This window comes from Scyliorhinus canicula, chromosome 17 (genome assembly GCF_902713615.1).
Source record: "Scyliorhinus canicula chromosome 17, sScyCan1.1, whole genome shotgun sequence".
In the NCBI taxonomy this organism is placed as follows: Eukaryota; Metazoa; Chordata; class Chondrichthyes; order Carcharhiniformes; family Scyliorhinidae; genus Scyliorhinus; species Scyliorhinus canicula.
In genome coordinates, this window is record NC_052162.1 from 89,999,033 (window position 1) to 90,011,675 (window position 12,643).

At 46.3% G+C, this 12,643-nt stretch overlaps 1 protein-coding gene across 1 annotated transcript in view; it reads right to left on the reverse strand.

The window, feature by feature from the left end:
* The window catches only part of LOC119951992 (sodium- and chloride-dependent neutral and basic amino acid transporter B(0+)-like), a 79,571-nt gene that overhangs the window by 62,291 nt on the left and 4,637 nt on the right, over positions 1-12,643 (reverse strand). Inside the window, exon 3 of the mRNA XM_038775442.1 lies at positions 8,609-8,740. Coding sequence (XP_038631370.1) covers positions 8,609-8,740 — 132 coding nt within the window. The remainder of the gene's footprint in view (positions 1-8,608; positions 8,741-12,643) is intronic.

The following is a 12,643-nucleotide window of genomic DNA, read 5'->3' on the forward strand; positions in this document are numbered from 1 at the left end:
TAATATTCCTATATATCAGATACCCTTGCCAATATTTATCGCTCAATCATTGTCACAAAGAAAGTCAAACAATTATCACATTGCTGATTGAGGGAGCTGGTTGTATGCAAACTGACTGCTGTGTTTCCAACATTACACTTGACAAGTACTTCAATCGCTGTAATATGATTTAGAACATAGGAACAGGAGTAGACCATTCAGCCCGTCGACCCTGCTCCACCATTAAAATGATCATAGCTGATCAGACATTTCAATGCTTTTTACACGCACTGTTCCCTTAATCTTTTGGGGTAATGAAAGGCACTATACAAATTCAAGTTTTCTTCACTAAACATAATTTGGAGTTCAGCAAATTTGGAATCAAATGTGTCAAAAATTCAAAGCAATCCAAACAAATTTTATGTATAAAATAAGCGTGAAGAGAAACAGTCAATTGTTTTTCTGAACTTGGAGAGGAGACTGTGGAAATCAGCTTCCAATATAAATAGAAACAATTATCATGTAATTGACCGCAGGATGTTATTCAGAGGAATCAGTCACTTACCGACCACACCATCTGCCTATTCATTGCACTTAGACTTTTTGACTGTAGCACAGAATGAGACACTGTATGCCATGGGTGGGCAAACTTTTCCGTGCAAGGGCCACATTCAGAAATTCACAATTTTAAAGGGCCGCATAGTATATTAATTACTAGTCCCGGTTGTAACCAATTAGCGTGCGGCATATACCTCAGCGCTTCCCCCGGCGGCATCCTGCCTTTAGCCCACTTTTTCTCTACTTTTCAAAAATGGCGCTTCACCCGGTTATGATTCTGGGCGCCTCATATAGAACATAGAACAGTACAGCACAGAACAGGCCCTTCGGCCCCCGATGTTGTTCCGAGCAATGATCACCCTACTCAAGTCAACATATCCACCCTATACCAGTAACCCAACAGCCCCCCCATTACCCTTATAAAAAATTTAAAAAAAATAAAAAAATAAAAAATAAAAAAACATGGCCATTAATAGTGGAGAGATTAAAATTGAGGATGTGCAAGGGACTAGAATTTAGGAAGTGCAATAATTCAGATGGTTAGAGTTGGAGGAGGTTGCAGAAATGGTAAGGCTCTGCCAGGGTTTAAAAATCACGGATATAAGAACATAAACGTAAGAACATAAGAACTAGGGGCAGGAGTAGGCCATCTGGCCCCTCGAGCCTGCTCCGCCATTCAATGAGACTGTGGCTGATCTTTTGTGGGCTCAGCTCCACTTTCCGGCCCGAACGCCATAACCCTTAATCCCTTTATTCTTCAAAAAACTATCTATCTTTACCTTAAAAACATGTAATGAAGGAGCCTCAACTGCTTCACTGGGCAAGGAATTCCATAGATTCACAACCCTTTGGGTGAAGAAGTTCCTCCTAAGCTCAGTCCTAAATCTACTTCCCCTTATTTTAAGGTTATGCCCCCTAGTTCTGCTTTCACCCGCCATTGGAAACAACCTGCCCGCACCTATCCTATCTACTCCATAATTCATAATTTTATATGTTTCTATGAGGTTCCCCCCTCATCCTTCTAAATTCCAACGAGTACAGTCCCAGTCTACTCAACCTCTTCTTGTAATCCAACCCCTTCAGCTCTGGGATTAACCTAGTCAATCTCCTCTGCACACCCTCCAGCACCAGTACGTCCTTTCTCAGGTAAGGAGACCAAAACTGAACACAAAACTCCAGGTGTGGCCTCACTAACACCTTATACATTTGCAGCATAACCTCCCTCGTCTTAAACTCCATCCCTCTAGCAATGAAGGACAAAATTCCATTCGCCTTCTTAATCACCTGTTGCACCTGTAAACCAACTTTTTGCGACTCATGCACTAGCACACCCAGGTCTCTCTACACAGCAGCATGTTTTAATATTTTATCATTTACATAATAATCCCTTTTGCTGTTATTCCTACCAAAATGAATAACCTTATATTTGTCAACATTGTATTCCATCTTCCAGACCCTAGCCCATTCACTTAACCTATCCAAATCCCTCTGCAGACTTCCGGTATCCTCTGCACTTTTTGCTTTACCACTCATCTTCGTGTTGTCTGCAAACTTGGGCACATTGCCCTTGGTCCCCAACTCCAAATCATCTATGTAAATTGTGAACAATTGTGGGCCCAACACTGATCCCTGAGGGACACCGCTAGCTACTGATTGCCAACCAGAGAAACACCCATTAATCCCCACTCTTTGCTTTCTATTAATTAACCAATCCTCTGTCCATGCTACTACTTTACCTTTAATGCCATGCATCTTTATCTTATGCAGCAACCTTTTGTGTGGCACCTTGTTAAAGGCTTTCTGGAAATCCAGATATACCACATCCATTGGCTCCCTATTATCTACAGCACTGGTAACGTCCTCAAAAAATTCCACTAAATTAGTTAGGCACAGCCTGCCCTTTATGAACCCATGCTGCATCTGCCTGATGGAACAATTTCCATCCAGATGCCTCACTTTTCTTCCTTGATGATAGATTCCAGCATCTTCCCTGCTACCGAAGTTAAGCTCACTGGCCTATAATTACCAGCTTTCTGCCTACCTCCTTTTTTAAACAGTGGTGTCACGTTTGCTAATTTCCAATCCGTCGGGACCACCCCAGAGTCTAGTGAATTTTGGTAAATTATCACTAGTGCATTTGCAATTTCCCTAGCCATCTCCTTTTGCACTCTGGGATGCATCCCATCTGGGCCAGGAGACCTGTCTACCTTTAGCCCCATTAGTTTGCCTATCACTACCTCCTTAGTGATAACAATCATCTCAAGGTCCTCATCTGTCATAGCCTCATTTCCATCAGGCACTGGCATGTTATTTGTGTCTTCCACTGTGAAGTCCGACCGCAAATATCCTGTTCAGTTCCTCAGCCATTTCATCATCTCCCATTATTAAATCTCCCTTCTCATCCTTTAAAGGACCAATATTTACCTTAGCCACTCTTTTTTGTTTTATATATTTGTAGAAAATTTAACTATCTGTTTTTATATTCTGAGCAAGTTTACTCTCATAATCTATCTTACTCTTCTTTATAGCTTTTTAGTAGCTTTCTGTTGCCCCCTAAAGATTTCCCAGTCCTGTAGTCTCCCACTAATCTTTGTCAATTTGTATGCTTAATATGCGTTTTAAAATCAAGGGACTGGGAGACAATGTTGGCCACTGAGCACAGGGGTGAAAGTTGTGCAGGAGGAGGTGGACCCGGACCCTTTGGTGGTGATATTTGGGGTTTCAGAGATGCCGGAGCTGATGGAGAGGAGGAAGGCCAATGTCTTGGCCTTCACCTCTTTGATTGCACGGCGGCGAATTTTGCTGGAATGGCGGTCGGCATCACCACCGGGGGTAGCGGCATGGCGGGTGACCTGTACGACTTCCTGCGATTAGTGAGGATAAAGAATGAGTTAAGGGCTCAGCAGGGGCGTTTGAGTGGGGGATGTTTGTGACCGTGTTTGAGAAGCTGTTCGTTGCGGGGGGTGAAAAAGGAAAAGTCTGTCCAGACTGTATAGTTGATTGTAGGGAAGTATGTTTCCTGGGTGTTTATTTGCTGTAACCTGTTTTGATGCATGTTTGTAATAAAATACATTTTAAAAAAAAGAAAGTTGTGCAGGATTTCGTGTGAGTTAGGACATGGATAGCAACGTTTTGAACAACATCAAATTTAAGGATCCTGCTTGCTGGAAGACCAGCCGACAGAATCTAAGTCAAGAAGTACCAGCAGCATAGATGTGGGTTTTAGCAGATGAGCTGAGAGCTGGGATTGAGGCAAGTGATATTAATGATGTTGGAGTAGCTGATCTTGGTGATGGAAAGGATCAAAAATTCTGTTCAGGATCAAACCCGATTGTTTCAATCAATCTGATTCAGCCACGCACAGTGGTCAGGGAGAGGGATGGTGTTGGCAATTGGAAACTGAGTTTGTAGCAAGGGCCAAAGAAAATGGTACCCTGCGGGTAGCAGGGTAGCATGGTGGTTAGCATACATGCTTCATAGCTCCAGGGTCCCAGGTTCGATTCCCGGCTGGGTCACTGTCTGTGTGGAGTCTGCACGTCCTCCCCCTGTGTGCGTGGGTTTCCTCCGGGTGCTCCGGTTTCCTTCCACAGTCCAAAGATGTGCGGTTTAGGTGGATTGGCCATGCTAAATTGCCCGTAGTGTCCTAAAAAAAAGTAAGGTTAAGGGGGGGGTTGTTGGGTTACGGGTATAGGGTGGATGCGTGGGTTTGAGTCGGGTGATCATGGCTCGGCACAACATTGAGGGCCGAAGGGCCTGTTCTGTGCTGTACTGTTCTATTCTATAAAATGGCTCTGGTCACCCAAAATTTAACTGGAGGAAATTTCTGCCCATCCCAAGCAGTGTGGCCAATTAGAGACAGCGGGAGGTTGTGTTGAGATTAAAAAAAGAGTATCACTAGTGGCAGCTAGAATTTACCATTGCGCTTTTGGATGATGTTGGGGAGGAGCACATAGATGAGAAATAGCCTTTTAGGATGACAGCAGCTTTGAAGGGGAGTAGGCTGTGTCTGGGCAGAATAAAACATGTATGCAAAGAAATCAAGTTGGGTGTTCAGTAAGATTGCTAGAATAAGATCGAGGGAACAGGAGGTGGGTCTTATGGACAAGGTGAACTGGGAGAGGGATTGAAGGAGATAAGCAAGAAGAGAGGGCATGATTGACCCTTAGGGGAAGTCTGGCTTTGTGGGCTCAGGCAAAAGAAAGATACAGTAGAGGCAGCTAACTGGGTGTCTTCATCTTTGTGACAAAGATATCAATGAGCTCTGTGCACTTGTTTGAAAATTCTTTAATCGGATATGGGCATTGGTGGCTGGGGCAGCATTTATTGCACATCCCGAGTTGCCCTAATTAGGGATAATTTAAGAGACAACCATATTGCTGTGGATCTGGAGTCACATGTAGGCCAGACCAGGAAGAGGTGGCAGATTTCCTTCCCTGAAGGACATTAGTGAACCAGATGGGTTGTTGCGACATTCAACAATGGTTTCATGGTCAGCATTAGACTTTTAGTTTCAGAGATTTTTTATATTTTTCCAATTAAAGGGTAATTTAGTATGGCCAATCCACCTATCCTGCACATCTTTGGGTTGTGGGGGTGAGACCCACGCAGACACAAGGAGAATGTGCAAACTCCATGCAGACAGTAACCATAAACATTCAAGAAAGCTTACAACACCAGGTTAAAGTCCAACAGGTGTGTTTTGAATCACCTGAGATCACCTGAGATTCACCTGAGGAAGGAGCTGTGCTCCAAAAGCTAGTTGAACTTTAACCTGGTGTTGTAAGACTGTGCTCACCCCACTCCAACGCCGGCATCTCCACATCATGATAAACATTCAAGATTGCATTATTTGCACTGGAGGGGACAGAAATGGGGACTCTCTTGGGAAATTAACCAGTGCGGGAGAGAGAGAGTAATAGTTTCAACAGGGTCAAGAGAATAAAAAAATTGACATATTGTTGATTACAGATATGTCATGGTGAATGGAGAACCAATGTTGGAAATTTGGAAGTGCAGTTAGTAAATTGGAAGATAATTCTTTACACAGGTGAACACAGTAGGAAGTAGGTTTGGAAGGAGGAAGGCAGATGTTAGCAGAGAGGGACACAAGGAAGTGTAATGAGATGGCCTTATCTATGATGGGCACAATGATAGTGGAGTGACCACATGAGATAATGGACACGATTTACTGCCTGCCTCCTGACCGAAAGGCAGTGCGACGATGCCCGGAGAAGCCTCCCATGGGCTTCCAGGCAGCCAGTATGCCTCGTAAGATCTACCCAGACCTCGGCAGGCGTCTCGATCCCCCCTGGAACATTTGGCACTGCAACCCTGGCAATGCCAAAGTGCCCAGGTGACAATACAAAGCCGACAGGAGTACTGCCAGGGTGGTACTGTCAAGGGTCAGGGCCTGAGGGGGCGGGTCTCTCCCGGACATCGGGGGGCCTCTGGGTCAGGACAGGGTGGCCCCCCTGGCCCTCCCCTGGAATGTTGGCAAGTTGGCACTGCAATGCTGGCACTGCCAAAGTGCCCCGGTGGCAATACAAAGCCGACAGGAGTACTGCCAGGGTGGCACTGTCAAGGATCAGGGCCTGGAGGGGGCCATTCCCATGAAATGATGGTGGAGGGGGATATGGTGGGGAGGGGGTTGCAGGGAGGGTTTGAAGGTGCCTCTGGGAGGTTGGGGGTTAACAGGTGGAGGCCCTGGAAGGGGGAGTCCAAAAGAAGGCATGGGAAGGCCTGAAAAGAGGGGGCCCTCAGCAATCCCATAGCAGGGTGTCATCACTTGGGGGTCTGTGAGGTAATGCCCATATCTGAATTGGGGGCGACATTGCCCATGGGTGTGGATGTGTAGGGGACCCACAAGCTCACTTAGAAATCAGGGCACCCTTTCAAAATGCCGGCCTGATCTTTGAGAAGCCAGTCTGGCTAGCAAGTTCAGGTCTCCAGTGATGGAAATAATTCTAAGCGTAGGCTTGACTGGGGAGAAACTCCCCAGGGTGCGAAAAAGTGACTAAGGAAGTGACTTATGAAAAAGTGTGATAGTGAGCTGGAACTATCATGAACATCCCAACGCTCAGCCCGGCAAGTCTGCCCCTGCTACAAAATGTTAGTTGGTCTACTTCACAAGATCCTATGGGCATCACATCACAAATCATGGTCCTGCCAACTGATTCATGGAACTGTGCTCGCCAGCCCCCTGCTAACAACAAAGAGCAGCGCATAAACCACTCCTGTACCCCACTCAGCTCACAGCCATGCCACCGAGATGCCCAGCCCCAGGATTCGGCGATGCAAACCTTGGCAGACTGCATGAAGCGGTCGAGACCAGATGGTTTGCCATGTTACCCCGAGGGTCTTGGAAGGTCAGCTAGAGTGCAGGCAGTGCCGTCTGGGAGGAAGTGGCAGTGGCCATCAGCTCAGAGAGCGTGACCAGGGGGACCGGCACCCAGTGCCGTAAGAAGGTCAACGACATCCGCCTGGACGCATGATTGAGGATTTTGAAGGAATTGCAAGAGAGCTAGAACAACATGAGATGCTCAAAGGAGAAGGTTTCAGAGAAATAGTGGGAGAAACTAAGCTTTGATTCGGTGATAAAGGTCACTCTGCTGCCATGGTGGACTGGGTGGGCAATGTTTACCAGGCAGGGAGGCTTAAGGGAGAAGGTTTTTGCACTTATTAGCCAAGTTTCTGTCCAGGCCACAGTGTGATTGCAAACATTTACATTAAGCTAATGGATAGCTGATCATCTGATGCTGTAAGCAATAATACAGGAAATCTGCTATCAATGACAAAGGATATAATTATATATTTGACAGTTGAACTATTTTGCATACCATTTCTTATTATGGAATTATATTATTTAAAAATGTCCCGTCCTCCCCCAAGTTTCATAACCCCATATATATTTAACAGAAGGAGATTGTTCTCAGTGACAGAAGTTTTGACTGATGTTTTCCTCCTCCTTAGTCTGAAGACACAGGAACAGCTCTAAAGGCTAAGACAAGCTGTGCTGTTGAACTATAGATCTGATGTGGTTTTGTTTAGAATTCAAAGCAGAAGACCAACTCCAATTTGTCTTCACACAATGCTACACCAGGAGACACAGACCCACTTTTTACGGATAGCATTGATCGAAAACTTAATATTTTCTTCCGTCATCTTTTTCTGTCTTTATTCTTTCATGAGACGTGGGCGTCGCAGGCAAGGCCAGCATTTGTTGCCCGTCTCTAATTCCACCAAAATGAGTGGCATTTTAAGAGTCCACCACATTGCTGCAGATCTGGAGACACATGTAGGCCAGACCAAGTAAGGACGGCAGGATTCCTTCGCTAAAGGACATTAGTGAACGAGATGGGTTTTTACACCAATCGATTCATGGTCATCATTAGACTTTTAATGATTTTCTATTGAATTCAAATTTCACCATCTGCTACAGCGGGATTCGAACCTGGGTCCCCAGAGCTTTACCTGGGTTTCTGGATTATTAGCCCAGTGACAGTACCATCACACCACCGCCTTCCCCTAATGGAGGAGGAGGGGCCTCTGATGCATACAGATGACTAAACAGGAGGCAACCTCAACCCGCCTGGTCAGGATGCCATTAAGCTGGCAACCTGGACACATGGCACTGCCCACCCTTGCTGTGCAAAAAATCCCAATGGGCAGCAGGAAAAGTCCCATAAGTGCCCATTAATTGGAGCAAGCAAGCCGCCGAATGCCCCACCTACTGCAAGTTAAATACCCATGCAGGTGGGTAGGCAACGGACACACTGCACTGCCATGGTGCCAAATATTAGACTCCCCATATCTCCCAAACCACTCCTGGGCGAAATTAAAATCTTGGCTGGATGACAGATAGCTTTACAGGTATTGCGTCTAAAATCTGACTACATTTGAAATGTGGAAAGCATTTGTTTTACTTTGTGTATATCATTTCACTGTGTCTGCCTTCAAAAGGTTCTTCAGTAAGGCTCACTTAAATCTCCATGTAATGAGTAAAATATAACAAAAGTACAACTGTGAATTAAATGGTTATTAATTAAATTTGTGTTGCTAAAAATGCATTAACCTTGGAAGATCGGCACGGCTTTCCACACTGCAACAGGTCCCAGGCTGGCAAACTGCCCGAAAGAACATTCCAGGAAAAACAGGGGCATCCCAGCAAGTGCCAACATGATTACGTAGGGAATAAGAAATGCACCTGGAAAATATAGTAAAGTTTACAAAGAGTGTATGGATGATCAGGCTCATTGATACAGATTGAGACTGAACTTTAAACAACCAAATAGACTTTTTCATTTTAACACAGGAACTAATTATTGTCATTGACAGAAAACATTTACTGCAGAAGGTATTCAGTATCTAAATATAAAACAACTCCAATGAACATTTAGGCTCTTATCCTATTGCTTCACTCCCAACACCCCAGATCTTTCCACTTGAGAGACTCAAGTGGCACCAAGCTGACACAGTGAATGCTTTATTTCAGAACAAGAAGGTGATTGACAGGATTCATTGCAGAGTCAATCCTGGCGATGAAAATACAATCTGCGCTCCTTGCAGAAACTTCTTGCCTTAATTTTCCACCATGACACCAAGAATTTGAAGTGGAGATTCTAGTTGGACTAGGGTGGGTACAGTAAGAAGTCTTACAATACAATGCAAAAGTTATAAAGTCCAACAGGTTTGTTTGGAATCACTAGCTTGAGGAGGGTCATCACCCGATGATGGAGCTCAGCTCCGGAAACTGGTGACTCCAAACAAACCTGTTGGACTTTAACCTGGTGTTGAAAGACTTCTTATTGTGCCAAGAATTTGAAAGCATTTAAGAGATTATTATTAGAATAACAAAATTAACCATTACTTCAGGCAACAGTCAAGCACGTTCAAGAGTGGCATTCTCTGTTCTGGGATGTGCGGAATACATTTCCTGATGAGTCAGAGAATCGAGCGCCCACCCAATCGTGATGCTCCGACCCAATCGTGATGCTCCGATCCAATCGTGATGCTCCGATCCAATTGCGATGCTTCGATGGATTGAGGTACATTGCCATGCGCCATTGGGGGGGATGTAAATGAATGCTAATGGGAATTAATGACCTATTTGCATCCATATAGCAGGCCTGGTACCCTATGCTCCAGCCCTCTGTGATTCTCTGGTCCCCGGGGGACAATCGCTTTTTTTTTCTTTCTTTTTTTAAAAAAAAGCATTTTATTCAAACTTGTATCAAAGTAGGTTACAGCTACGAAACACCCCGGGAAACATTCTTCCCAACAACCAACTATATAGTTTGTACAGATTTTTCTCCTGTTTCACCACCCCCCCTCCCCATCACTCATCCCTCCCCCCCCCTCCACTGGGACAAACAGCTCCTCAAACACAGTCACAAACATCCCCCACCTTTTCTCAAACCCCCTGCTGAGCCCCTTAACTCATACTTTATCTTCTCTAACTGCAGGAAGTCATACAGATCACCCAACCAAGCTGCTACCCCCGGTGGCGATGTCGACCGCCACTCTAGCAAAATTCGTCGCCGTGCAATCAGAGAGGCGAAGGCCAAGACATCGGCCTTCCTCCTCTCCATGAGCTCCGGCTTCTCTGAAACCCCAAATATCGCCACCAAAGGGTCCGGGTCCACTCCCTCCTCCACTATCCTGGCTAAGATCGCGAACACTCCCGCCCAGAATCTTCCCAATCTTTCAGCAACCCCAAAACATGTGTGCATGATTGGCTGGCCCCCGCCCACACCTTGCGGCTAGCAATCACATGGGCGCGGATCACTTGTGATCTCTACCCGCATGGCCCTGGCGTGGTGGACCTCGTCGTGGGCCAAGGGGGTAACCCCCCCTCCAAGGAGCTACCCCTTTGGCCCATCGCAAGGTCCACCATGCCAATGCCAAGGCCAACTGAGGTCCCCCCCCCCCCCCCCCACACTGCACTGCATTCCCAACCCCTCTCTACCAGACCTGCCCTCACCCCTCCCCCGGGACCTCTGTAACACAGGGAATACCCAGGGTCCCCTGGAATATGGGGAACCCCCAATGATATCTGAAGTAGGGGAATTCCCCTTGTGGGCTCCTGTTATAGGGGGACATACCCCATAAAGACCCCTGTAAGAGAGAAGCCCTCCCGCCAGGGGCCCCTGTAAAAGGGAGATCCCTCCTGGGACCCCCTGACCAAAGGGACCCCCCACAGGATCTGTATAATAGCCCCCCCCCTCAGTAACCTATTTAGTAGCCCCCCCCCCTTCCTCTCCCATAAAAGGGACCACTGTCTGGAAGCGAGAGAACAGTCCTGGCAGGGGCAGAGAGAAGTCTTATAACTGTAAGACTTACCCTGAAGCTTCATTTGGCCATTACTTGAAGGAGAAAAGCTGTGACATGCGTTTAGATTATACAGATCCATTCAGAACTTTCTAGTAGTGGTCTGGGATGGACAGCTTCTACAATCCATCTGCAACTTTGATTCCTTCATCTCCCTTCATGGTTCAGAGTATCTTACACTTGAGTGATTGGAATGCACTTGCCTCTCTTTGATGTGGTCAATGTTTGTGAACGTTGGAGTTTCACCACTTTGGCCATTAAGTGGTGAAGGGAGGTGAACGAATCAAAGGTGCGGATGGTTTGTAGAAGCTGTCAATCACAGGCCACTGCTAGAAAGCCATGAACGGCTTGCAGCTAATGGATCTGTGGGAACCTGATGCAGGCTACAACTGTACTCCCTTGAGGAATGGGCACGTGGAGCTTCGAGGTAAGTGTTACAGCTGTAATTCTTCTCACTGTCCTTGTCTGGACTGCTTTTCACCTTCCAGACATGGGTCTCTTTACTGAGAGGGGGACTGGATCTCCCTTTTACAGGGGTCCCCGTAGGGGAGCGGGGGGGGGGACTCCCTACTACAGGAGTCCGGAGGGGTGTCTCCCTACTACAGGGGTTCCTGGTGGGGTGGGGGAATGCTTCCTAATTACAGGGGTCCGGGGGGGGGGGGGGGCGTGGGGTGGAGCAGGCCGGGTCACCCCCATATCTGGGGGTAGGGGGTAGGGGGGGCACCCAGGTAATTTGGGGATGGGGGCTGTTTGTGCTGCCTGTTGGATCTGTCCATGGTACCTTGCTATTGAGCCATCCGCTCAAAATGACAGCTCGCTAGCGGGATTCCGTCTTATTCCATGCCATGCATAATTTGAGCATAATTTGCATGGCAAGGAATACTGAATTTCGTGCTGGTTCGCACTCCCGGGGGATCGTAAACTGGTTACAATTCACCTTCAGAGAGAGAACAGTCTACCCAACGGAGAACCTGCCCAAAATATTCTTACAATTTGACAATGGAAAATTTAATGCATGAGATACTTTTTACCCTTTGGATGTGATAAAGAAAGACTGAAATGCTGCCGACACTAACCTGCCTGGATTTGTAAATGTCCTTTAAGACACATTCACCTTGACAGGAGCATCATAATATTATTATGAGATGCATTTAAGTCCGTCTGTCTGCCACTGACTACAGGAAATAAACTTTCACATTCTTTCCAAGTGCAAACTTCTTATGAAAAGCCTTGTTGATTTTGTTATTCCTCTAAAGCTTTTAAGGAACTACCATTTAAACTTTGCAAGTGAAATTCCAGATTTGTAAAGTGGGAATATGTCTTTTTTACTCTGTTACTTTCAGTGGAAAATAGATGTGAGCATTATGTGAATTGTACACTTCTCAGTTCTCCCACTATAACCAGTAAACAGAAGAATTTATACCCCTATGTGCTTTCACGTAGCACAATCCAATAAGAAGTTAAACATTAGACAGACCTTGGGTCGAATCAGTTTCAGACTGAAAACTGACATGTATCTCCAGCTGCACAGCCGAGTTTTCTCCCCAGATTTTCGGGCACTCAGTACGCAGAGAATCTGGGGGCATGGTTTTTGCTGTCACTTTGATAGGGCAGATGGCTGATAGAGCCACCAAGGCCAGCTCCTCAGAGATCTGGCACCATCTGGAAAGTGCACCACACTCCATGCAAAAAATAATCGATCCCCCACCACAGACACGGTGGACCTCCCCACAAGCATCAGGGTTTCCCCCCTCCACCCCCTTAGGCATTGCAGCATCAC